Below are 24,416 nucleotides of genomic sequence, written 5' to 3'. Positions count from 1 at the left end.
AGAGCAGGTTCAGCAAGCTACATTTGATGGTGACCAGCTCAAAAAGCTCATCATTGGTGGGTGGCCTGAACACTTGCAGCATGTTTTTTCCGTCTCTGCAGACATAAATAAGACTCTCTAGGAATGTGCTTTTCAAAGGCAAATACGTGATTATTTTACAAGCTCTACATGGAGATATTCCAGACTGAATACATGTAGGAAACATGGGCACAGAAAACAATCAAGAGATTGGCGTGTGAATTAAATTATTGGTGCGGCATCAGTAAGGGCATCAATTAACTAATCAAGTCATTTAAAAAAATGTCAACCTCATCAATAATCAAGAGAACCTCTTGTTCTACACAAAATTCCTTCTGAGTGCAGGATTGTGAGTGATACTTTACATGTCCAGCATATGATCCCATTCTGGTGACTGACTATTTCACGGACTATTTTGGATGAAGAAACAAAGATACCACGAGTGAGACATTTGCTGACACATTAACCACCACATCCAGGATGTTTGGTGTTCCACAATGAATTATGTCTAACAACAGCCCACAGTACACAATTTGCATCCTTCCAAGACACGCAGAAAATTGTGTCCAATTCATTACCTCTTCTCATTAACCTCAACCTAACAGTCTCACAGAATGCGCTGTTCTTATGCTAAAATCCACAATAGTTAAGTGCAAAGCGAGTTGCCAAGATTTTTGGATAGCCATGTTAAATCCACGTGCTACTCCTCCAGCAATGGTTTGCCCTCACCATCATCTCTCATGTTTGGGAGACAGGTCCACACACACTCACTAGTCAAGCACATGTGCACAATGCATCGTTGGAAAGAATGGAGAAAATGGCACAACAACATGATTAATGACTGTGCAGGCAGCTACCCCAAATTGAATTGGGTCAAAACGTAACAATTCGAGATATGAGAGTTTGTAGAATACCACATCATTGTGTCCAACATAGGTCATGTAACATTGTAAGAAGCAACTGTCAAATTCTGCAACATACTTGAGCTGTACATGATCAACCATTAACCACAAAGGACAACGATTCTAGCTCTTAAGCTATAATGCCAAACAACAAACATATCTATGACAAAGTATACTTTCACATCTGTGATGCCAAATAGCGCAGTACAGAGTGAAGGTACAAAGCCTCCAGCAGCACTTTCCATACATGTACCACCTTCTGTTTGAAAAAATTGCCCCTAAGGTGCCCTTTAAATCTTCTCCCTCTCACCTCAAATCTATGCCCTTTGGCTTTGGATTCCCTCACCCTGACGAAAAGACCTCGTCTATGCAGCATATCCATACCCCTCGTGATTTTAAAAAGATCTATAAGATCACCGCTTGGCCTTCGACACTCCAGGGAAAATCGCCCCAGTCTATTCAGCCTCTCCCTATGGTTCAACACTCCAGCGCTGGCAACATCCTTATAAATCTTCCCTGAACCCTTTCTAATTTCACAACATCCTTCCTATAGCAGGGAGACCAAAATTGCATGCAGTGTTCCAAAAGTAGCCTCACCAACGTCCTGTACAACCACAAAATGACGTCTCAACTCCTATATTCAATGCACCGACCAATAAGGGAAAACATACCAAACGCTTTCTTCACTATCCTGTCTACCTGTGACTCCACTTTCAAGGAACAATGAATCTGTGCTTCAAGGTCTCTATGTTCAGCAAAACTCCCCAGGACCTTACCATTAATTGTATAAGTCCTGTCCTGATTTTTCTTTTCAAAATGCAGCACCTCACAATTTTCTAAATTAAACTCCGTCTGCCAACTCTCGGCCCATTGTCCCATCTGATCAAGTTCCCTTTATACTTTGAATTATACTTTCTGTCCTGTCCACTATACCTCCAATTTTGCATCATTTGCAAACTTACTAATCATACCTCCTATGTTCACATCCAAATCATTTATATAAATAATAAAAAGAAGTGGATTCAGCATGAATCCTTACGGCACACTGCTGGTCACAGACCTCCACTTTGAAAAACAATCCTCCACCACCACCGTATGTCTAGAAGTGATCATTTCAAGACTAGATCCTGTTGTGTTGAGCAAACACCAAAGCATTACCTTAATATGTAGAGATTATGTATCCATGTCCATCCTTGTGCGGGTTTATTGGAAAAGGACTCTCATTGTTTAAAGGAGAAAGGGGAAACTTTGTATTATTGCATCATCCCAGAAAGGCAGTATAACATTAAGACAGTTAGATGACATCACAACATGTGATATTTCGGGGATCCCCAACTTACAAATTCACACACTTACAAACAAGATCCCGTAGTACTATTACTTCTAAGGAGCTGTCACACAAACATTCGCTCATACTAGACACACAAATAGGGCTAAAAGCAGATAAGTCCTCTGACCCTGATGAACTGAATCCTAGAAATCTGAAAGAGGTATCTATGGGCATAGTGGATGCATTGTTGCAATTTTCCAAACATCTTTGGATTCTAGAGAAGTATCAGAGGATTGGAAAACTGCCGTAGTGACAACCCTACTCAAACAGGGAGAGGGGGAAAGTGGGTAACTATAGGCCAATCAGTCATACATCTACTGTTGGAAAAGTATTAGAATCAATTACTAAGGAAGTAACTAATACAGAAAGCTATCACACGGGTGTAACAGACAATCAGGACAGCTAATGGAATGTGGTGCTTATTTTAAAGGGGTTAGAGTATAAGAACAGCCAAGTTTTACCGCAACTGTACAAGGTACTGGTGAGACCACATCTGAAGCACTGTCAGCAGTTTTGCTCAAGAAAAATGTATTGTTTTATTGGAGGCAGTTCAGAGAATGTTCACTGGAATGATCCTTGGAATGAACGGAGTGTCTTGTGAGCAAAGGTTAAACAGGCTGGGGCTCAACTCATTGGAATTTAGAAGAATGAGAGGTGACCTCTCTGAAACATTCAGAATTTTTAAGGGGCATGTCAAGGCTGAGAGGATCTTTCTCCTTGTTCGAAAGTCTGGGATCAGAGGGCATAGTCTCAGAATTAAGGAGCGCCAATTTAAGATGAGGAGGAATTTCTTCTTTCAGAGAGTTGAGAGTCTTTGGAACTCCTTACCGCAGAAGGCTGTGGGGGCTGAGTCCTTATGTACATTTAAGGCTGAGATAGACAGATTTTTGATCAGTAGAGGAATGGGGAAAGTGCAGGAAAGCAGATGTGAGGAGTGTAGGATCAGATATAATCCTATTATATGGTGGACCAGGCTCAAGGAGCTGAAAAGCCTACTCCTACTAATTCTTATGGTCTAACTTAAAAACAGATACTTTATATTGGATTGGATTGTGTTCTGACATGCAGACAAATTGACACACAATCATGGTCAGGAACCGATCCATTCATACAATCATGCTCAGGAACCGATCCGTTCATAACCAGGGGCCTGTCTGTAAAGATCTTAACTTGACCTTCACCAGCGTGCAGTTCAATGGAATTAGTGTAAAGTGTAGTCATTACAGGCAACAATGTGCAGTGTTACAGTCATGTAATGTAGACGTAACATCAGTAAGCACAGAGCACAGACTATGTCTTAGTCTAAGAGCTTATGAAACTGTAAATAGTGTGATGAGGAAACTTCAAGGCGTCTGTCACAACAAAAAGCCCAGTCTACATCATATACAATACATGGGAAAGACTCAGACCAGATCATACTGGCAGTGATGTTTGACCCAAGAAATCACATTATATTGGAAAGAATTCAGAGAATGGACACATATTATTATGATTTTTATTAAACATTGTCCTTGGTCACTGGTGCAATCGCGCCTCAGATATTTCTCTTTTATTGATTCTGCTTCTATGATTGATTTTGTGAAGCTTGCCTCACGTTAAAAATGCTGTTTTAAAAAAACAATTTGTCTTACTCATTCTTTTGTGTTTGAACCTCTTAAACTTCTCCATTCTAAAGAAAAGAACCCAATTCTCCTTATCACTAAAACCTATCATCCTTGAAAGCATCTTAATAAATCTCTTCTGTTCTGTTGCCATGGCTTTCACATTTGTTTCTATTATAATTTGTTGCAAAGATGAAGCTGCACATGACTTTGCACACAAAATGGATTCACACTAAATATAACAGTTCGACAGTTTCAGCTTTGGGTGCAATCAATAGAATTGACCATGGCCCAGAGTTATCAGACAGTGTAATAGCATATCGCTGTTTCTTTTCTCTGCAACTTCCGAGAGATGTTTGGAAAAGCTACCCTGGAAACTTATAATCACAGCTGAAAACTAGTTTATTGACAAAAGTTAGCATTTTTGACAAGAGTAAGGAATCCATCAAACAAAAAAAAACAAAGAACTGCAAATGCTGGAAATCAGCAACGAAAACAGAATTTGCTGTGAAAACTCAACAGGTCTGGCAGCATCTGTGAGGAGAAAGCAGAGTTAACATTTAGAGATAACAAAGCGTGGAGCTGAATGAACACAGCAGGCCAAGCAGCATCTTAGGAGCACAAAAGCTGACGTTTCGGGCCTAGACCCTTCATCAGAAAAGGGGGATGGGGAGAGGGTTCTGAAATAAATAGGGAGAGAGGGGGAGGCGGACTGAAGATGAATAGAGGAGAACATAGGTGGAGAGGAGACAGACAAGTGAAAGAGGCTGGGATGGAGCCAGTAAAGACGAGTGTAGGTGGGGAGGTAGGAAGGGGATAGGTCAGTCTGGGGAGGACGGACAGATCAAGGGGGCAGGTTGAGATTAGTAGGTAGGAAATGGGGGTGCGGCTTGAGGTGGGAGGAGGGGATAGGTGAGAGGAAGAACAGGTTAGGGAGGCAGAGACAGGCTGGACTGGTTTTGGGATGCAGTGGGTGGGGGGGGGAAGAGCTGGGCTGGTTGTGTGGTGCAGTGGGGGGAGGCGACGAAGTGGGCTGGTTTTGGGATGCGGTGGGGCAAGGGAAGATTTTGAAACTGGTGAAGTCCACATTGACACCATTAGGCTGTAGGGTTCCCAAGCGGAATATGAGTTGCTGTTCCTGCAACCTTTGGGTGGCATCATTGTGGCACTGCAGGAGGCCCAGGATGGACTTGTCATTTCAGGTCAAGTTTTGAAGAAATGTCACTGGATCCAAAACATTAACTCTGCTTCCTCTCGTCAGATACTGTCAGATCAGCTCAGTCTTTTTCCAGAAGTTTCTGTTTTTGTTACCACCACCTGAGTAATTTGATTTGAAGTCACTGAGAAAGACATTTAAAAAGATAACTTCAATAAAACATCAAAATGTTTAGTTGCTAAACCCCAGTTACTGTATTGTGCATAAATCATCTGCAGCCAAAGTTACTGAGCACAGAAGGCCATGTGTCTCATCAAATCCGTGTTTGCTCTCTGCCCCATCTCCTGCAAGTTTATTTCCCTTCTGAAATCATTCATCAAGTCTGTTTTCATGACACTCACAGGCACTGAGTTCCAGGACATTGCTCTGTAAAAAAATTCTTCCTCATATTCCCCTTCAGATCTTGCTCAAAACTTTACATCTGTATCCTTTATTAAATCCAATTTGAATGCCGTTAGCTAATGGGAACAGTTTTTCTGTATCTACTTTATTTAAACTTATCATAACCTGTGTATAAGTATCAAATCTCCTCTCAATCAGCTTTGTTCCAAGAACACCAGCTCAGCTTCTCTGACATTACCTTGTCACTAAAATCCCTCATCTGTGAAACTGTAAATCTCCTTTGTACAGTCTCTAGGGCTGTAAACTCACAACATTTGTGCTCCATAACTCTACTTAAGAAACTCATGATTTTGCAATGAAAAGTTTTTTTAAAACTTATTCAAAAGTGAAATAACTGCAGAGAGGCTCATATCTTGTCACCTCGTCACCCTTTATTTACATGTGCACATTACACTGGGCATGAGCAGCCAGCTCAGAGTTGGTCCCTGAAGCGAGAAGACTCTGAATCCCCTTGTTATATTGGTCAGCCAGGGCGTCCTGATTGGCCCAGGTTAACAACCCAATCAAGGATCTCATAGTCAGTAAGATCCACTTGGTTCCAATCACTGCAAAAAGCAAATAAAATGACAAAAGCTGCAAATCTGAAATTTAAAAAAAGAATTCTGGAAACACTAAGTAGCTCAGATAAATTTGTGAAGAGAGAACCAGTTAAAGTTCCAGATGTATGACCCTTCAGAAATAGTCCTGAAAGATTATGTTCCTTTTTCCACATTTGTCCCCAGGCACATTGAACATTTCCAGCATTTTGTATATTTGTTGTAACTTTTCAGATTTGTCCGTTCGTTCCTGGAAGAAGTTGAGTATCATTTCACGAGCATTCGCTAAGCAGCAGAATTCGTACCGTCCCACGACATGAACTTGATAGGAAATGGTTAATTTTGCAGGTGGGACCTGACCTAGATAATCTGAATCTTTATCCAGTGTTAATAATACGGCACAAGGAAATGATTCTGGGTTATTAATCTATTGCCTTAAAAATCCCCACATCTTTTGCTTAAGTTTGACCTATTTTCCTAACATTGAGCTGATATAGAGATAATGGAAACCTCATCCTCACTGGTGGAGTTTTCTAATATTCATTCATGGGATGTTCGGATTTATTGCCTATCCCTAAGGCATTCAAGAATTTACGTCATTCTGCTGGGGGCCTGGAGTCACATGCTGACCAGAACAGGTAAGAATGAGAGATTTCCTCCCCTAAAATGTTGCTAGTGAATGAAATGAGAGAAATCAGTTTATTTTAGAAAATGTGGTTACATGGTCACCTTTATGCAAACTTTTATTTCCCCAAGAATCCTACTGAATTCAAATTTCACTATCTGCCATGGTGATATTCAAATCCATACCCCCAGAACATTGGCCTGGGTTTTCTGGATTAGTAGCCCAGAAATGTCACCATGACACCAGTACCTCTCCCTTGTTCCTCAAGACTACTCTGCCATTGAGTATGATCTTCGCTGATCATCAATCTCGAACAAGGGAAACACTTCGCCAACAATGAGCCCATTGAGATATCTTAGACAATACATGACTTGGGTGTAACCACCATTGGGAGATTTGCATGTTTAAGTCCTATGACTTTAAGCATCAATCACATTCCTCAGAGTCTGGAGTCACATATAGTCCAGGTAAGGTAAGTGTAGCAGATTAATTTACCTAAAGGGAATTAGTGAGCCAAGGGCTCTACACAGCAATTGACAGTGGTGACATAATCACCTTTAGGCTTGCTTTTAATTCTGGTTATTTACTAAATTCCACCATCTGCTATGGTTAAGTTCAAACTTATGTCCAAGAATGTTAGCTTTGGAAAATGGATTACTGGCTTCTTGACAGTACCATTTTGCCATTAACTCCCAATATCACTCTCACCAAGTCAGAAGCCTGAACCATTAATGAGTTTATATCAGGCATATCACTTAAGTGAACAGCTCTGGACAATCACATGAACTCTGCATCCTATTCTCACTCTGATTTCAGTCTTCTAAACTCTGCCAATGAAACTGAATGGAAGCTAGACGGTAGAAATCATTTTCTTTCAATTAGGAACCTTTCATCCTTTCAGAGTCAATATTAAGTTCAACAACTTCAGTTATTAATTGCTCCTATTAATTTTTCAGATAGCAGCTGCCTATATGAATTCTACTGTTGTTACTTTTATCTCGGCTAGATCAATCTTTGTTTCTTGACTTAACTCCTTACCATCTCCTTTTGCCTTGCACCATCATCCTGCTTGCCATTTTGCCTGTCTTGCAGTACTGAGGAAGTGCTGTCCTCCTTTTCCACAGATAAATTGCTAAACTAGTGTCCTATTACATGGCACTACTCTAAAGAGGAGACAGGAAGATCCCAGTGAGTGTCCTAGCCAATAACCATGTTTTATTCTTTTCATGGAACATTGCATTTGTTGCTCATTCCAAATTTCCTGAGTTCAACTGAGTTGCTTGTTAGACCACTTCAGAGTCAACCATATTACTGTGGACGTGAAATCAAATGTAGGCTGGATTTCACAATCTAGTTAGAATGTCAGATTTAACAAGTGAATCTCAATTCCTCCAGCAGCTGTGCTAGGATTTGAATCCATTTTCCTGGAGCATTTCACTGGGCTTCTGGATGATTACAGCAGTGACATTACCACGGTAGCACAGTCTTCCTCTAAATCCTGCCCCTCAATTATCATCACAAAAGCAGGTTACCTTATCATTATTTCACTGCAACTTGTTGAAGTTAGCTATGTGCAAATTGGCTGTAAATCCTATGGAATGTTTAGAAGTTGTGAAAGGTGTTGTATAAATGCAAGCTGCGTCATTTGTTCAGTTCCCACTATCTTTCACTCTATTACAAATCTGTCCCTGCTTTCCTTCTGCCTCTGTACTTCCTGAAAATCTCTTTCATCTGTAATACTTCAAGTTCTGAAATTCAGCGGTTTATATTTCAGATTTCCAAAATATGTAGTAATATGCTTTTGTTTCATTCACTTACAGTTTGTTCATTTACAGAGAAATTATTATGCAAATTGTCAACTGTGCAAAACCAACCATGCCTCGGTCAGAGATGGTAGGAACTGCCAATGCTGAAGAAGGGTCCAGACCAGAAACGTCAGCTTTCCTGCTCCTCTGATGCTGCCTGGCCTGCTGTATTCCTCCAGCTCCAGACCTTGTTATCTCAACCGTGACTAGAAGTGTGTACTAGCTACAAAACACACTGCAGAAATTCACTGAAGACAGCACCGTCCAAACACCCAAACACTTCCATGTAGAAGGACCACAGCAGCAGATACGTGGGAGTATCACTGTCTGCGTGTTCTCCTCCAAGCCACTCATCATTCTGACTTGGAAATATACCACCATTCCCTCACTGCTGTTGGCTCAAAATCCTGGGATTCCCTTCCTAACAGCATTATGAATCAACCTACAACATGTGGACTGTCGTGGTTCAAGGCAGCTCACCAAAACTTTCTCAAGGGCAACTAGGGACGGTCAATAAAAGCTGACCCAGCCGGCATGACCAAGTCTCACATGAATGACAAAAGACTTTAAATGGTGGTTCAATGGTACTGTATTATATTTAAAAACATGCAGGTTTACAGCACTATTAACAACCTCAGGTGTGTCAACAAGTTTTACAACCAATAACAGTAGTCACTGTTGTAAAGTAGCGTCTGGGTTAGACTGTAATATTAGGCAACTTGTACACAGCAATCTCCCACAAACAACAATGTGAAAATAACTTTGCAATTTGTATTTTGACATTGAGTGATTAACAGTTGAATGTTGACCAGGAGATCGGAGGGTAATTCCTTTGTTCTTTAAACAGGCAGGGAGTCAGTTTAACATCTTAGACAAAACAGCGCAACTGGACTTTTGGAGACAGTAAGAACTGCAGATGCTGGAGAATCTGAGATAATAAGGTGTAGAGCTGGATGAACACAGCAGGCCAAGCAGCATCAGAGGAGCAGGAAGGCTGACGTTCTGAAGAAGGATCTAGGCCCGAAATGTTAGCTTTCCTGCTCCTCTAATGCTGCTCCGCCTGCTGTGTTCATCCAGCTCTACACCTTATTATCCCACCTGGACTTTCAGTTCAGGTTTCTGTGGTAGGACTTGGTGGGTACAGTTTTCTGACTCAGCATCAAGAGTGCAAGCCCCAGACTTGGCTGATAAATGTAATCTTGTTCTTTCTCAACCTATAATCACAATTATCGTACCCACAGTACACTGACCCATTTTCTCTTTTCACATAGCAACTGACCTATTACGCATTTTCACAGAAGTTTGTGCCAATTTCAGATCTCACCTCCCTATTTTAGGTATTTCAGAAGCACACTAGACCAACTCTTTCATTGTTTCACCTTGGTGTTCTCTTGTCTTACCCTGAGGCTGACTGCTTTCTCGGCTTTGTAAACGTCCATTCCATTATAGAGGATTAAGAATAGAGTCAGGAATACGGTGAGCCAGCACAAATTCCTGCATCGAATGCACCGAGAGAAGAATCTATACTTCATTGCGTCTCTTGTTCTCCTAAAAATGTACACAAAAGCACAGAAATCTTCAGAAAACAACAAACGTGCATTTCTCCAGCGCCCATCAGACCCTCAGGAAGTGGCAAAGCATTCCGCAAACAATGAAATACCTTTGAATTGTAATCGCTGACACAGTTTGATAATGAGCAGACAAATGTTGTTTGAAGGGTAAACACAGACCTGTAACAACCCTATGAATCTGTTCCAGAAAATATTCCACCGCTGTCCTGTTTGGGCCTCCCATACTCCGTAAATAATAACTCATTCAAATCTCTGCTGCAAATATTCAATTTCACACAAATGATCCTGTCCCCTTCCTGGCCTACTCTGGCTCTTGGTTGACAATACTTTAAACAGGCTAAACATGTTTTTGTGATTAAACCTCTCCACGCTTCACCCCTCCCTAACCTGAGTAAGCATTTATCATTTATTCCAATGTAACCTCGAATATAACCTTTTGGGGTCTTAGCTTTCCTTCCATTCTTGCATCATATGATTTTATTCTTTATTCATTCATGGGATATGGACATCTGTCTGGCCTAGCATTTACTGCCCATCCTAGTTGTCTTCTTAAACTATTGCAATCTATTTCTTGTAGATAGGCCCACAATGTGTTTAGGAAGGTATGTATCTGCTGCACACATTCCTCTAGACGGCAGTGGTTCTGTGTACGGAAGGTGTTATCTCAGGCAGCTCGGAGGTTTTCTGCAGTGCATCCTGCAGACAGTATACACTGTTGCTCCTGCGCATCGGTGGTGGAGGGACTGAATGTTTGCAGATGTGGAGCCAATCGAGCAGGCTGCTTTATCCTGGATGTTGCTGAGCCTCTTGACTGTTGTTGAAGCTGCACTCATCCAGGCAAGTGGGGAGTATGCCATCACACTCCTGACTTATGTCTTGCGGACGGCAGACAAGCTTTGAGGAATCAGGAGGTGAGTTATTCACTATAGAATTCCTAGCGTCCGACCTGCTCTTGTAGCCATGAGATTTGAATGGCCGGTCCAGCTCAGTTTCTGGCGAATGACAAACCCCAAGAGATTGACAGCGATAGTAATGTCAAAGAATATCAAGGTGTGATAGTTAGATTCTCTCTTGTTAGAGATGATCATTGCCTAGCATCTGTGGGGCTTGACTGTGACTTGCCACTTGTCAACCCAAAGCTGAATATTATCCAGGTCTTGCTGAGGGCAGGGTTACCTTGTCATTATTTCATCGCTACTTTTTGGAGTTAGCTATGTACAAGTTGGCTGTAAATGCTATGGATCGTTTAGAAGTTGTGAAAGGTGCTATATAAATGTAAGCTGCTTCATTTATTCAGTTCCCTCTATCTTCCACTCTAATACAGATCTATCCCTGCTTTCCTTCTTCTCCCTCTGTACTTCCTGAAAACCTCATTCATCTCTAAAACTTCCAGTACTGAAATTTAGCAGCTTTTATATTTCAGATTTCCAACATATGCAGTAATATGTTTTTGTTTCATCCATTTACAGTTTGTTCCTTTACAGAGAACTTATTATGCAAATTATCAACTGTGCAAGACCAACCGTGACCAGCAGTGTACACTAGCCACAGGACACACTGCAGAAATTCACTGAAGGCAGCACCGTCCGAAAGCACGACCACTTCCATCTAGAAGGACAAGGGCAGCAGATACTTGGGAATATCACCGTCAACACGTTCCCCTCCAAGCCACTCACCATTCTGACTTGGAAATATATTTCCATTCCCTCGCCGTTGTTGGGTCAAGATCCTGGAATTCTCTCCCTAACGGCGTTGTGAGTTAACCCACTGCAGGTGAACTGCAGCGGTTCAAGAAGGCAGCTCACCCCCCACCTGCTCAAGGCAACGAGGGATGGGCAACAAATGCTGGCCAGTCAGTGACGTCCACATCCCATGTGAATAACAAAAGTGTTCAAATAGTAGTTCAATGGTTCTTTTTAAAATACAAACTCACATGTTTTTAGCACAATTCACAACCTCAGATATCTCAACAAGTTTTACAACCAATAACAGTAGTCACTGTTGTAACGTAGCATCAGGGTTAGATTGTAATATTAGGGAACTTGTCTTTGTTGCAGGCACTTCAGAACTTCAAAGAAAATAAACGAGTAATGTAATTTTCTTTTTAAAAGCGTGTGCTTTTCACCAAATCCCTGCACCCCAACCCCTGTATTTGTGTATGTGGGCATCAACAGTTTGGATGGATGATTTTTACACTACAAAGCTCTGCCTTGCACTCATAAGGAGGGATGGTTTAAACAAGGTGAATTTTTTAAATTATAAAATTTGAGTTAGAATTGCTAACCAGATCACAACACCAAATTTATGTTGATAATGATGCAGGGATTTCAATTCAGAAATGAATTCATGTTGGAAGGGGTTTGTTTAAATATTTAACAGTGTAGATTGGATTTGGAGTTATTTGAACCGGTAATGATTAATCCTTTATTGTTTTGATCTTGTGTTAGAGACCATGTACAAAGGTTATAAGATGTTTTAAGGGAAATATTGGAGCTATTGCTCTGAAATAGGTGGGAACAGAGGAATTTGCAAGTTTCAAAAGGCTTATTTTAATCCCTTAAAAAAACAGGTTGAACAAGTTTCAAAAACAGGAGTTGCTGCAAAAGCTCAAAAGGTCTAGCAGCATCTGAAATCAGAGTTAACATTTCGAGTCCAGTGATCCTTCTTCAGAACTGAACAAGTTTATTGGCATTTAAGGAAGACCTGTGTTTCTTGATTTTAAAAAAAAGATTGGTGTTTTGAAAGAATCGAAAGAGCAATTTAAGTCCTGAGCAGGATTTTGGCAGAAATTGTTTCATCCAGGATACCGACTAAACTAAAAACACCACTAATCACATCAGCGAAAATCACGCACAGCAGGTCAAACAGCATCTGAAGAGCAGAAAAATCAGCATTTCAGGCCGAGACCCTTCATCAGGCCTGGGGAGTAGGAGGGGAGCCCAGAAATAAATCAAGGGAGGGGGCTGGCGCCTGGGAGAAAGGTAAGTGGGGTGATGATAGGTGAATGCTGGTAAGGGGTTATTGTGATTGGTCAGTGGGAATGGTGGAACAGATAGGTGAGTGGGAAGATGGACAGGTTAGGTCAGAAGGGGAAAGACTGGACATAGGATAAGGGTGGAACTGCGGTGTGGAGGGATTTTGAAGCTGGTGAAGTCAATATTCAGGCCATCGGGCTGCAAGCTCCCAATGCCAAATATCAGGTCTTATTCCTCCAGTTTACATTTGGCCTCACTCTGACAGTGGAAGAGGCCAAGGATGGACATGTCGTCAGGAAAGTGGGAAGGGGAATTGAAATGGATGGCAACCCAAAGTTCGGGTTGGTTGGTGTGTGCAGAGTGCAGATGCTCCATGACCCAGTCCCTGAGTCTGTGTTTGGTCTCTCCAATATAGAGGAGACCACATTGGGAGAAACGGGTGCAATAGATCAGGTTGGGTGGAGTGCAGGTGAATCTCTGCTGGATCTGGAAGGATTGTTTGGGGCCTTGGATGGAGGTGAGAGGGAAGGTGTGTGGCAGGTGTAGCATCTCCTTCGGGTGCAGGGAAAGGTACCGGGTCTGGTGGAGAAATTGGTCAGGAGTTTAGAGCCAATGAGGGAGTCGCGGCGTGAATGGTCCTTGCAGAATGCTGACATGTGTGGGAAGGGAAATATCTCTTTGGTGGTGGGGTCTGATTGTAGGTGGTGGAAATGTCGGAGGATGATGCGTTGTATTCAGAGGTTTGTGGGGGCTGGGGGGGGTGGTATGTGAGGACCAAGGGTACTCTATCCTTATTGTTGTTGGGCAGAGGGTTTGATGGCAGGAGCGTAGGAAAGTGGGGCAGATGCAGTTAAGGGCATCCTTAGTGACAGGTGGGGAAATTACAGTCTCTAAATGAGGAGGAGATCTGCGAAGCTCTGGAATAGAATGCCTCATCATGGGAATAGATGCGGGGGAAGCAGAGGAATCATGAGTGTGGGATGGCATATTTACAGGAGGGTGGGTGAGAGGAGACGTAGTTCAGGTAATTGTGGGAGTCAATGGGTTTGAAATGGATGTCAGTGGTGAGTCAGTCTCCGGAGATGGAGACAGAGAGGTCCAGGAAGGGGAAGGAGGTGCCAGAAATGGCCCAGGTGAATTTGAGGGTGAGGTGGAAGGTGTTGAAGTTGATGAACAGTTTGAGTTCCTTGCGGTAGCACGAGGCAGCACCGATACAGTCATCAATGTAGCGGAGATTGAGGTGGGAGATGGTCCTGGTGTAGTTGTTGAAGAGGGACTGTTCCACAAATCTCACAAACAGGCAGGCATAGCTCAGGCCCATGTGGTGCCCTTGGCCACCCCTTTGGTTGGTAGGAAGTGGGAGGAATCAAAGGAAAAACTGTTGAGGGTGAGGACCAGTTCCCCTGAGTGAATGAGAGTGTCAGTGGAGGGGGATTGTTGGGGCTAGAGAAAGGAAGAAGCGGACGGCTTTATAGTCATTTCCATTTGGGGGATACAGGTGTACAGGGACTGTACGTCCATAGTGAAGAAGAGGTGTCGGGGGGCCGGGAAATTGAAAGTTTTGGAAAAGGTGGAGGGTGCGGCTTGTGTCCTGAATGTAGGCGGGGACCTCCTCGACCAAAGGGGAAAGAATGGAATCGAGGTAGAAGGAGACGAACTTGGCAGGACAGGAACAGGCTGAAACAATGGGTCCACCAGGACAGTCGGGTTTATTGAATAAAATTGCTGATGACTGACTGTTCAGCCACAGTGAGGGGGAGGTCTGAAAAATTGTATCCGTTGCTCCCGATGTGTTCTCCTCTACATCAGGGAGACCATATGCAGACTCGGGAACCAGTTCTCAGAGCATCTGCGCTTTTCACACACCAACCAACCCGACCTTCCAATTGCCATCTATTTCAATTTCCCTTCCCACTTCCCTGACGGCATGTCCATCCTTGGCCTCCTCCACTGTCAGAGTGAGGCCAAACGTAAACTGAAGGAACAACATTTGATACTTAGCCTTGGGAATTTACGGCCCAATGGCCTGAATATTGACTTCACCAGCTTCAAAATCCCTCCATCCCCAGCCTTATCCCATGTCCATCCCTCCCCCTCCCCCTCACCTCCCTGACCTGATCCAACCTGCCGATCTTCCTACTCACCTAGCCACTCCATTCTTCCTATTGACCAATCACAATAACCCCCTGCCTGCATCCAACTATCACAAACCCACCTACCTTTCCTTCAGCCCCACACCCCTCCCTCTAATTATTTCTGGGCTCTCCTCCCCTTCCCCAGTCCTGATGAAGGGTTTTGGCCTGAAATGTTGACTTTCCTGCATCTTGGATGCTATCTGACCTGTTGAGCTTTTCCAGCTCCAAGTTTATTGACTCTGGCTTTCAGCATCTGCAGTCCTTACTCTCTGCCAGTGACAATCATGCTCATTGTTTTGATAAGTTGTTTTCCAATATTTGATTATACGAGGGTAAGTCACGTTGTGGACAGTGCAGAGGGCTGTTTTAGGTTACAAAGGGACATTGATATGATGCAGAGCTGGGCTGAGAAGTGGCAGATGGAGTTTAACCCCGAAAAGTGTGAGGTGATTCATTTTGGAAGGACAAACTCGAAAGCAGATTACAGAGTTAACGGAAAAATTCTTGGCAGTGTGGAGGAGCAGAGGGATCTTGCGGTTCATGTTCACAGTTCCCTGAAAGCTGCCACCCAGGTGGATAGAGTTATTAAGAAGGCATATGGTGTGTTAGCTTTCATTAATACAGGGATTGAGTTCAAGACCATGAAGTTATGCTCCAGCTATACAAAAGCCTAGTTCAGCCACATTTGGAGTGTTGTGTGCAGTTCTGGTCAGCTCATTACAGGAAAGATGTGGAAGCATTAGAAAAAGTGCAGAGGAGATTTAACAGGATGTTGCCTGGAATGGAGGGAAGGTCTTACGAGAAAAGAGAGCTATGACTTTTCTCCTTAGAATGATGAAGGATGAGAGGTGACTTGATAGAGGTGTACAAAATGATCAGAGGTATGGATAGAGTAGACAGCCAGAGACTTTTTCCTAGGGTGGAGGTAGCTTTTACGAGGGGGCATTGTTTTAAAGTGAGTGGAGGTAGATATAGGGGAGACATCAGAGGTAGGTTCTTTACTGAGAGAGTGGTCGAGATGTGGAATGCATTGCTGGAGAGCGTGGTGGTGTAGGCCTCATTAGGGGCATTTAAGCAGCTATTAGATAGGCATATGGATGATAGTGTAAGGAGGTTATACAGACTTTAGGTATAGGGTAAAAAAATCGGCACAACATCGAAAATTCTTTGAGAAGAAGGGTCTGGGCCCAAAACATCAGCTTTCCTGCTCCTCTGATGCTGCTTGGCCTGCTGTGTTCATCCAGATCTAAACCTTGTTATCTCAGATTCTCCAGCATCTGCGGTTCCTACTGTCTGTGCTGTACTGTTCTGTGTTCAATATCCTATTAAAGAAAGCATCCATCAAAAGTATGTAATCTTCCCTGAGCACCGTGAATGGGTCTGTTGCTGCACTTTATCCAAAGAGTCGATGGAACGTTGTGAGGGTGTAGAGGTTACCTCTGCTGCTGGGGTCAACATGTTTTGAATGCCTCACACGCATTCACGATTTATTGAATATCTTGATTCATTCCTTGCCACTGCACAGATTCATATATCAACGACCTTATCCAGTCAATACCAATGTGCCCGTGGCAGCATACAGACATGATACTTTGGCATAATGCTTTTGCTACTAGGATTTATTTACCCATGAAAACAACTTGTCATGATATACCGTTTTTTTTTGCATGGCCAAAGTGAATTAATCTTCTTAGATACCTCTTCAATACTGTCAGGCCATCCCTGAATAATAATCTTTGCAACTTTTGCAGTTGCTCATCTTCAGCAAATGCTGATTGCAAATGTTCACATTGATTTATTACACTTTAGTCAGTGCCACACTTGAGAACATCTACAACTTTGTATTCAAGAATGTCAATTGTAGATCAAGTGGAATGTCTTCATAGTTGTGACTTGGGCGATCTGCTCAGCATGTCAGATGTGACCATGCTGATACCTGGAGCATTTCTTGCCATTACTTGAAATTACATGATGTCAAATACTGTAGACAATGTCCTGTCATCAAAACTGGAATATCAAATTGTGCAGAAGACAGGGGTTTCAAGCCAAGGGCAATACATTCTCTGTCTCAGAAAGCACACTCGTCTGAGTCTTTTTGCAAAGCATCCAATTCATGGCCCATGACTTTTCTGGGGTGGTAGTGTTTTTATTCACTCGTGGGATATGTCCTTTGCTAGACCAGCATTTATTGCCCATCCCTAATTGCCTTGAAAAGGTGATGGTGAGCTGCCTTCTTAAACCCTGCTGTCTATGTGCTGAAGGTAGGCCCACAATGCCATTTGGGAGAGAGTTCCCAAATATTGACCCAGTGACAGTGAAGGAACAGAGTATATATTTCCAAGACAAGATGGCAAATTGCTTGGAGGGGATCTTGCGGGAGGTGATGTTTCCTCAGACCTGCTGCGCTAGGGCTTCTAGATGCTAGTGGTTGTTGGTTTGGAAGGTACTGTCGAAAGAAGACTTGGTGAATTTCTGCAGTGCATCTTATAGATGGTACAGACTGCTGTTGCTGAACATCGGTGGTGGAGTGTTTCAGTGAATAAGATTTTATTGACAAATCCTGCTGGAGAGAATTGATTATACACTGGTGGTCACCTTGACACAATATGGGGCATCTTTCTTGAACAAATGTCTCAGCAGAGATACTTTTCCCTCAAAGTTGGGAAGATACAGTGAGTGGAAATGTAAAAGATGCGGCGATGTCTTAGATCCTCTTTATCCGGTGCAAATGGCATTTATTTAACCTCCTTAATCTTCCCTTGATCAGGATGGACTCCAGAGATAGAGTAATTGGATGCAAAGAAATTGATCTGGCTGTTGAAGACGTAGCATTTCATGCACTACTGGTAACAGGAGGTGAAGGCTGTAAACATGCTGCCTTACCCATGACTGTGCTATCATGGGCTATACAAATACAACCAGGTATATGCTCAATCGTCTTACCCAAATACCATATAGATTTGGATCAGTTTCCTCGAACAACATGCGGTGGATCCAACCAAGGATCAAGTTATTTTGATCCGATGATGTGTAACGAAGCAGATTTAATAAATGATGTCAGAGTAAACAGAGGCTGTAACATTTTAGCATTCAGTTTGAAAGAGAGGATCATGGGCTGAAAACTACCAAGCTTATAGTTACGTAAAGTGCTCAGCTTAAGTAAAGGTAATTACAAAAGAACGAGGGCAGAACTGGCTGGAGTAGATGGGAGAAGCGGTTTAGCAGCAAAGTTGGTTGAGAAACAATGGCAGAAGTTTAAGGAAATAGTTCATGGCTGCATTTTGGTGAGGAAGAAGGATTCATGGAAAGGGATAAGCCAGCCACGGTTGAGGACAGCAACAAATTGAAGGTAAAAATATACAACGTGGCCAAGATTAGTGGCATGCCAGAGGATTGGGAAAGTGTCACAAACTAACAAAAGACAACCAAGAAAGAGAAAGTGAACTTTGAGGATAAACTTGAAGGCAATTTCAAGACAAACAGTAAGCGCTTCTTTAAATATACAAAAAAGAAGAGAGAACATAGAACATAGAACATTACAGCACAGTACAGGCCCTTCGGCCCTCGATGTCGTGCCGACCTGTCATACCGATCTCAAGCCCATCTAACCTACACTATTCCATGTACGTCCATATGCTCATCCAATGACGACTTAAATGTACTTAAAGTTGGCGAATCTACTACCGTTGCAGGCAAAGCGTTCCATTCCCTTACTACTCGCTGAGTAAAGAAACTACCTCTGACATCTGTCCTATATCTTTCACCCCTCAATTTAAAGCTATGCCTCCTCATGCTCGCCGTCACCATCCTAGGAAAAAGGCTCTCCCTATCCACCCTATCTAACCCTCTGATTATTTTATGTGTTTCAATTAAGTCACCTCTCAATCTTCTTCTCTCTAATGAAAACAGCCTCAAGTCCCTCAGCCTTTCCTCGTAAAACCTTCCCTCCATACCAGGCAACATCCTAGTAAATCTCCTCTGCACCCTTTCCAAAGCTTCCACATCCTTCTTATAATGCGGTGACCAGAACTGTACACAATACTCCAAGTGCGGCCGCACCAGAGTCTTGTACAGCTTCACCATAACCTCTTGGTTCCAGAACTTGATCCCTCTATTAATAAAAGCTAAAACACTGTATGCCTTCTTAACAGCCCTGTCAACCTGGGTGGCAACTTTCAAGGATCTGGGTACATGGACACCGAGATCTCTCTGCTCATCTACACTACTAAGAATCTTACCATTAGCCCTGTACTTTGCCTTCCGGTTACTCCTACCAAAGTGCATCACCTCACACTTGCTGAAGTGAACATCAGCCCCTGAGGGAACGAGAACAAAGAACAAAGAAAACTGCAGGAAAGGAACAGGCCCTTTGGCCCTCCAAGCCTGCGTCGATCCAGATCCTCTATCTAAACCTGTCACCCATTTTCCAAGGATCTGTATCCCTCTGCTCCCTGCCCATTCATGCATCTGTCTGGCTACATCTTAAATGATGCTATCGTGCCCGCCTCTACCACCTCTGCTGGCAACACACCACCTCCAGGCACCCACCACCCTGATAAGGCTGTGGAAATAATGATGCGGAACTACGAAATAGCATCAGAGTTGAATAAACACTCTATAATTCAGCAAGCTTGCCACACCAAAGCTCAATGCTTTATGTTATCTTTATTCAAATGTAGGAAGCTATCATTATGAACATAGAACATAGGACGATACAGCGCAGAACAGGCCCTTCGGCCCTTGATGTTGCGCCGATCTGTGAGCAAATCTAAGCCCCTCCCCCTACACTATCCCATATTCATCCATATGCTTATCCAAGGACTGTTTAAATGCCCCTAATGTGGCTGAGTTCACTACATTGGCAGGCAGGGCATTCCACGCCCTTACCACTCTCTGAGTAAAGAACCTGCCTCTGACATCTATTTTAATCTATCACCCCTCAATTTGAAGTCACAAGCTGAAGTCATCATCCTGGAAAAAGACTCTCACTGTTCACTCTATCTAATCCTCTGATCATCTTCTATGTCTGTATTAAGTCCCCTCTTAGCTTCCTTCTCTCCAATGAGAACAGAACCAAGTCCCTCAGCCTTTCTTCATAAGGCCTGCGCTCCAGACCAGCAACATCTTGGTAAATCTCCTCTGCACCTTTTCCAATGCTTCCACATCCTTCCTGTAATGGGGCAACCAGAACTGCACACAATATTCCAAATGAGGCCGCACTAGCGTTTTGTACAGTTGCAGCATGACATCACGGCTCCGGAACTTAATCCCTCTACCAATAAAACCTAACACACCGTAAGCCTTCTTATCAGCACTATCAACCTGGGTGGCAACTTTCAGGGATCTATGTATATGGACACTAAGATCCCTCTGCACATCCACACTACCAAGAATCTTTCCATTGACCCAGTATTCTGCCTTCCTATTATTCTTCCCAAAGTGAATCACCTCACATTTATCTGCATTGAACTCCATTTGCCACCTTTCAGCCCAATTCTACAGTTTATCCAAGTCTCCCTGCAACCTGCATCATTCTTCCAAACTGTCCACCACTCGACCGACTTTAGTGTCAACTGCAAACTTACTAACCCTTTCAACAATGCCTGCGTCCAAGTCATTTATAAAAATGACAAACAGCAGTGGTCCCAAAACTGATCCTTGAGGCACACCACTAGTGACCTGACTCCAGGCTGAATACTTTTCATCAACCACCACTCATTGCCTTCTTACAGAAAGCCAGTTTCTAATCCAAACTGCTAAATCTCCCTCAATCCCAGGCCTCGGTATTTTCTCCAAGAGCCTACCATGTGGAACCTTAGCAAAGGCTTTACTGAAGTCCATGTACACCACATCAACTGCCCTTCCCTCATCCACATGCTTGGTCACCTTCTCAAAAAACTCAATGAGGTTTGTGAGACATGACTTGCCCTTGACGAATCCACGCTGACTATCTTTTTATGCTTACAGAGATTTACCTACTTAAAATGCATTACTTCACAAGTCTGATATTAAGTTTCATCTGTCATTCCATCCATCCCACAAGCCTACTTCCACCATCTGGGTACCTATCACTACCCTTCACTCAATAATATTTTCAAATTTTCAGTCTTCTGCATATATTGAAATTGAGTCCTACATCCCCAAGTGCAAGTCATCTCTACATATCAAGGAAAGGGAGGATCCTCACACCAGTCACTGGGAAACCCAATGAATACTTCCCTCCAGTCCACTATTTTTTGTCACCCGGCCAATTTAGTATCCATGCTGCCATTCTTTATTTTATCTCATGGGTTTCAAATTTCCTGAGAAGCTTGTTTCGCAACACATTTCACGTTTTGGAAACCCACATGCACTACATTAACTAACCCCACTGCTCTCATCAAATAAAGTGAATTACATTGACTTGCTTTTAAATTCACTTTGGCTTTCCGAAAAGAAGCTTTCTCACAATCAAGGTTAAACTGACATACCCTTCTTGAACAATGCAATAGAGATGATGGGAACTGCCAATGCTGGAGAATCTGAGATAACAAGGTGTACAGCTGGATGAACACAGCAGGCCAAGCAGCACCAAAGAAGCAGGAAGGCTGACGTTTCAGGTCAAGGCCCTTCTCTCGACCTGAACTCAGCTTTCCTGCTTCTTTGAACAATGGTATAACCATTTGCAATCGTCCTATCTTCTGGTACCACCAATGACTAACAAGGTTTGGAAAAATCACAGCTAGCTGCTGTTTAATTTAAAAAATATATGGCCAGCACCTCCCCATTTTCTACCAAAATTGTGCTCACTATCCTTTATGTGCCTGATAAGGCCCAGGCAACTTACCAACTTTTACAGATGCCAAATACCTCCTCTTTAGCAATCTTTGATCCATAAAGTGTATCACTAGCCTTTTTTCACTCTGTCTTAAACACATCATCTTCCTTGCTAAAGGCAGGAAATTACTAATTTTGTTTTGCAGCCATTACCCTGCCTTCAATGGTGCATCATCTTTTAATGCTTAACTGGCCTCAACCCACTTCTTACTATTGCTTTGTTATATACATGCCTAGACAGAGAGCTTCTGGATGTATTTCAATGCTGGTTCTCAATGTCCTTTTGCCCTTATTTTGTACTCAGTTTCCCTCTGCATGTTCTACTTTCAGCCTGATATTCACTTATATTATCATTCAACGTCTGCCTTATGTGTCATTTTACTGTCTTTCATCATTGGAGCACCACTTCATTTCTCTTTCCTTCCATCCTGTCAGAATGGCTCTTGGCCATATTGGAACCATCTCCCCTATCGCAGGAAATTTATTACTTACTGACATTTCAGTCTGCCAATCTTCCATTCTCATTCACTCAAGGCAATTTACGGCCACTCTTCCAATTGCATTTTATACTTTAGACTGTCCCTTGTTCAATTCCATAGCTAATCTAAGCTTTCCGGTACGAAGATCCCTGGATGTTTCCTTATTCACACTTGAAACAATTAACCCACCTCATTCGTTAGAAATTGATCCAATAATGCCCCTTTCCTCACTGGCCTGTAAACAAGCTGAACTGGAAAATGATATTGAGACTTCTCACATTCCCCACCCTTTAAACTGTCACTATCCCAGTCTCGATAAGGCCCGCACTTATAACAACAATTAAAACAAACCATGTAGTTCTTCCAGCAGCGCTGGCTCGGGGATAAATGACGGCGGCCTCTCTTTGAAGTAACGACGATCTTTACTGTTCAGCTTAGAGAATTCATCCAAGAGTCAAAGTAACGAAAAGGATGATGCAGTGGGAAGCTCAGCCTGGATGAGGTGCTCCTGCGAATGGAGCCTAGCGCCTCACTCACTCACTGGGGGAACTTCGGCTCCATAACAGAACAATATCATTGATACAAAACACTTCAGGAGAGCTGGAGGACGGGACCTTTAAGGTACGCACTTACTTTACAGTCAACATTTGACTGCACTAACACACAAACAGAAACCTAGAATTTGATAAACTTTCATAACTTAAATCTCATAACTTTCTTCCTTGACTATTTAGCCACATTTCTGTCGCCTTGCTAGGAAACAGGCTCGAAGGTATATTGTGAATGAGAGGGCACAGATTTAAAATATAATCTCAGTTTTTCCCACCACAAAGACTGCCTGATTTTGCTGAGCATGTTGTGCTGGGGGACCAGCGAACGCATCCAGCCCCAATCCTCGCCCTAAAAGCAACCAATCGCCAGCCTTAGGCATTTCCTCCTTCTTTAAAAAAAGCACAAAATCAACGCTTCATACCTTCAACTGATGCAGGGTCGCCGGGTTGTGAGATTGCAAACAGCGCAGTGTGGGGCTGGGAATGTGGCAAACTGCTCGGCAGCTTCGCGTCGGGGCTCGGCTCCTCCTCATGCTGTCCCCACCCTCAGCCAGAACGTGAACCTTGTCGTTAGAGGCGCCTTATGAGCTGAACCACAGCAAACGCTGCCGGTCGGTACACACTGTCAGCCTGGTTTCTCTCTCATTGGGCGGTGAGGGATCATACAGTGAGTTTCACTGCTCCCCTCTCCCCACTCCCACCCCAAGTAACAATGATAAGGATACGCTGAACTGAAACTCGCACCTTCACTCGCGAAAAGTATGGGCTTGAGTCCTTAAACAGAGACTGTGAACCTTTGGATTTCCAGAGGGTACACAGCTGTACTGAGCTTTCTGGTTTTGTGAACTCGTTTCCTTCTTGGTTTCCGAGATAATGGGAACTGCAGATGCTGGAGAATCCAAGATAACAAAGTGTGAAGCTGCATGAACACATCAGGCCAAGCAGCATCTCAGGAGCGCAAAAGCTGACGTTTCGGTTCGGACCCGTAATCAGAAAAGGGGGATGGGGAGAGGGTTCTGGAATAAATAGGGAGAGAGGGGGAGGCGGACCGAAGATGGAGAGTAAAGAAGATAGGTGGAGAGAGTATAGGTGGGGAGGTAGGGAGGGGATAGGTCAGTCCAGGGAAGACGGACAGGTCAAGGAGGTGGGATGAGGTTAGTAGGTAGGAGATGGAGGTGTGGCTTGACGTGGGAGGAAGAACAGGTTCGGGAGGCAGAGACAGGCTGGGCTGGTTTTGAGTTGCAGTGGGTGGAGGGGAAGAGCTGGGCTGGTTGTGTGGTGCAGTGGGGGGAGGGGGACGAACTGGGCTGGTTTAGGGATGCAGTAGGGGAAGGGGAGATTTTGAAGCTGGTGAAGACCATATTGATACCATTGGGCTGCAGGGTTCCCAAGCGGAATATGAGTTGCTGTTCCTGCAACCTTCGGGGGGCATCATTGTGGCACTGCAGGAGGCC

The 24,416-nt window shown here is 43.3% G+C and overlaps 1 protein-coding gene across 3 annotated transcripts in view; it reads right to left on the bottom strand.

Annotated features, from left to right (window-relative positions):
* The window catches only part of LOC125459565 (alpha-1,3-mannosyl-glycoprotein 4-beta-N-acetylglucosaminyltransferase C-like), a 77,631-nt gene extending 53,699 nt beyond the window's left edge, over nucleotides 1-23,932 (bottom strand). For 2 of the 3 annotated variants that reach the window (XR_007249037.1, XM_048546164.2), the window contains exons 1-2: nucleotides 23,385-23,495; nucleotides 9,836-9,983 (exon numbers count right to left, since the gene is read on the bottom strand). Coding sequence is in view for 2 of the 3 variants with exons in the window: in XM_048546164.2 (XP_048402121.1) it covers nucleotides 9,836-9,967 (132 nt within the window). In the remaining variant the exon portion in view is untranslated. Of the gene's footprint in view, nucleotides 1-9,835; nucleotides 9,984-23,384 lie in introns of all 3 variants that reach the window. The other variant, XM_048546165.2, reaches the window with a different exon arrangement.
* Between the last annotated feature and the right edge of the window lie 484 nt (nucleotides 23,933-24,416).

Source organism: Stegostoma tigrinum, chromosome 17 (genome assembly GCF_030684315.1).
Source record: "Stegostoma tigrinum isolate sSteTig4 chromosome 17, sSteTig4.hap1, whole genome shotgun sequence".
Taxonomy (NCBI): Eukaryota; Metazoa; Chordata; class Chondrichthyes; order Orectolobiformes; family Stegostomatidae; genus Stegostoma; species Stegostoma tigrinum.
The sequence above is the reverse complement of the archived record's forward strand: the minus strand, read 5'-3'. Positions and strand labels throughout refer to the sequence as shown.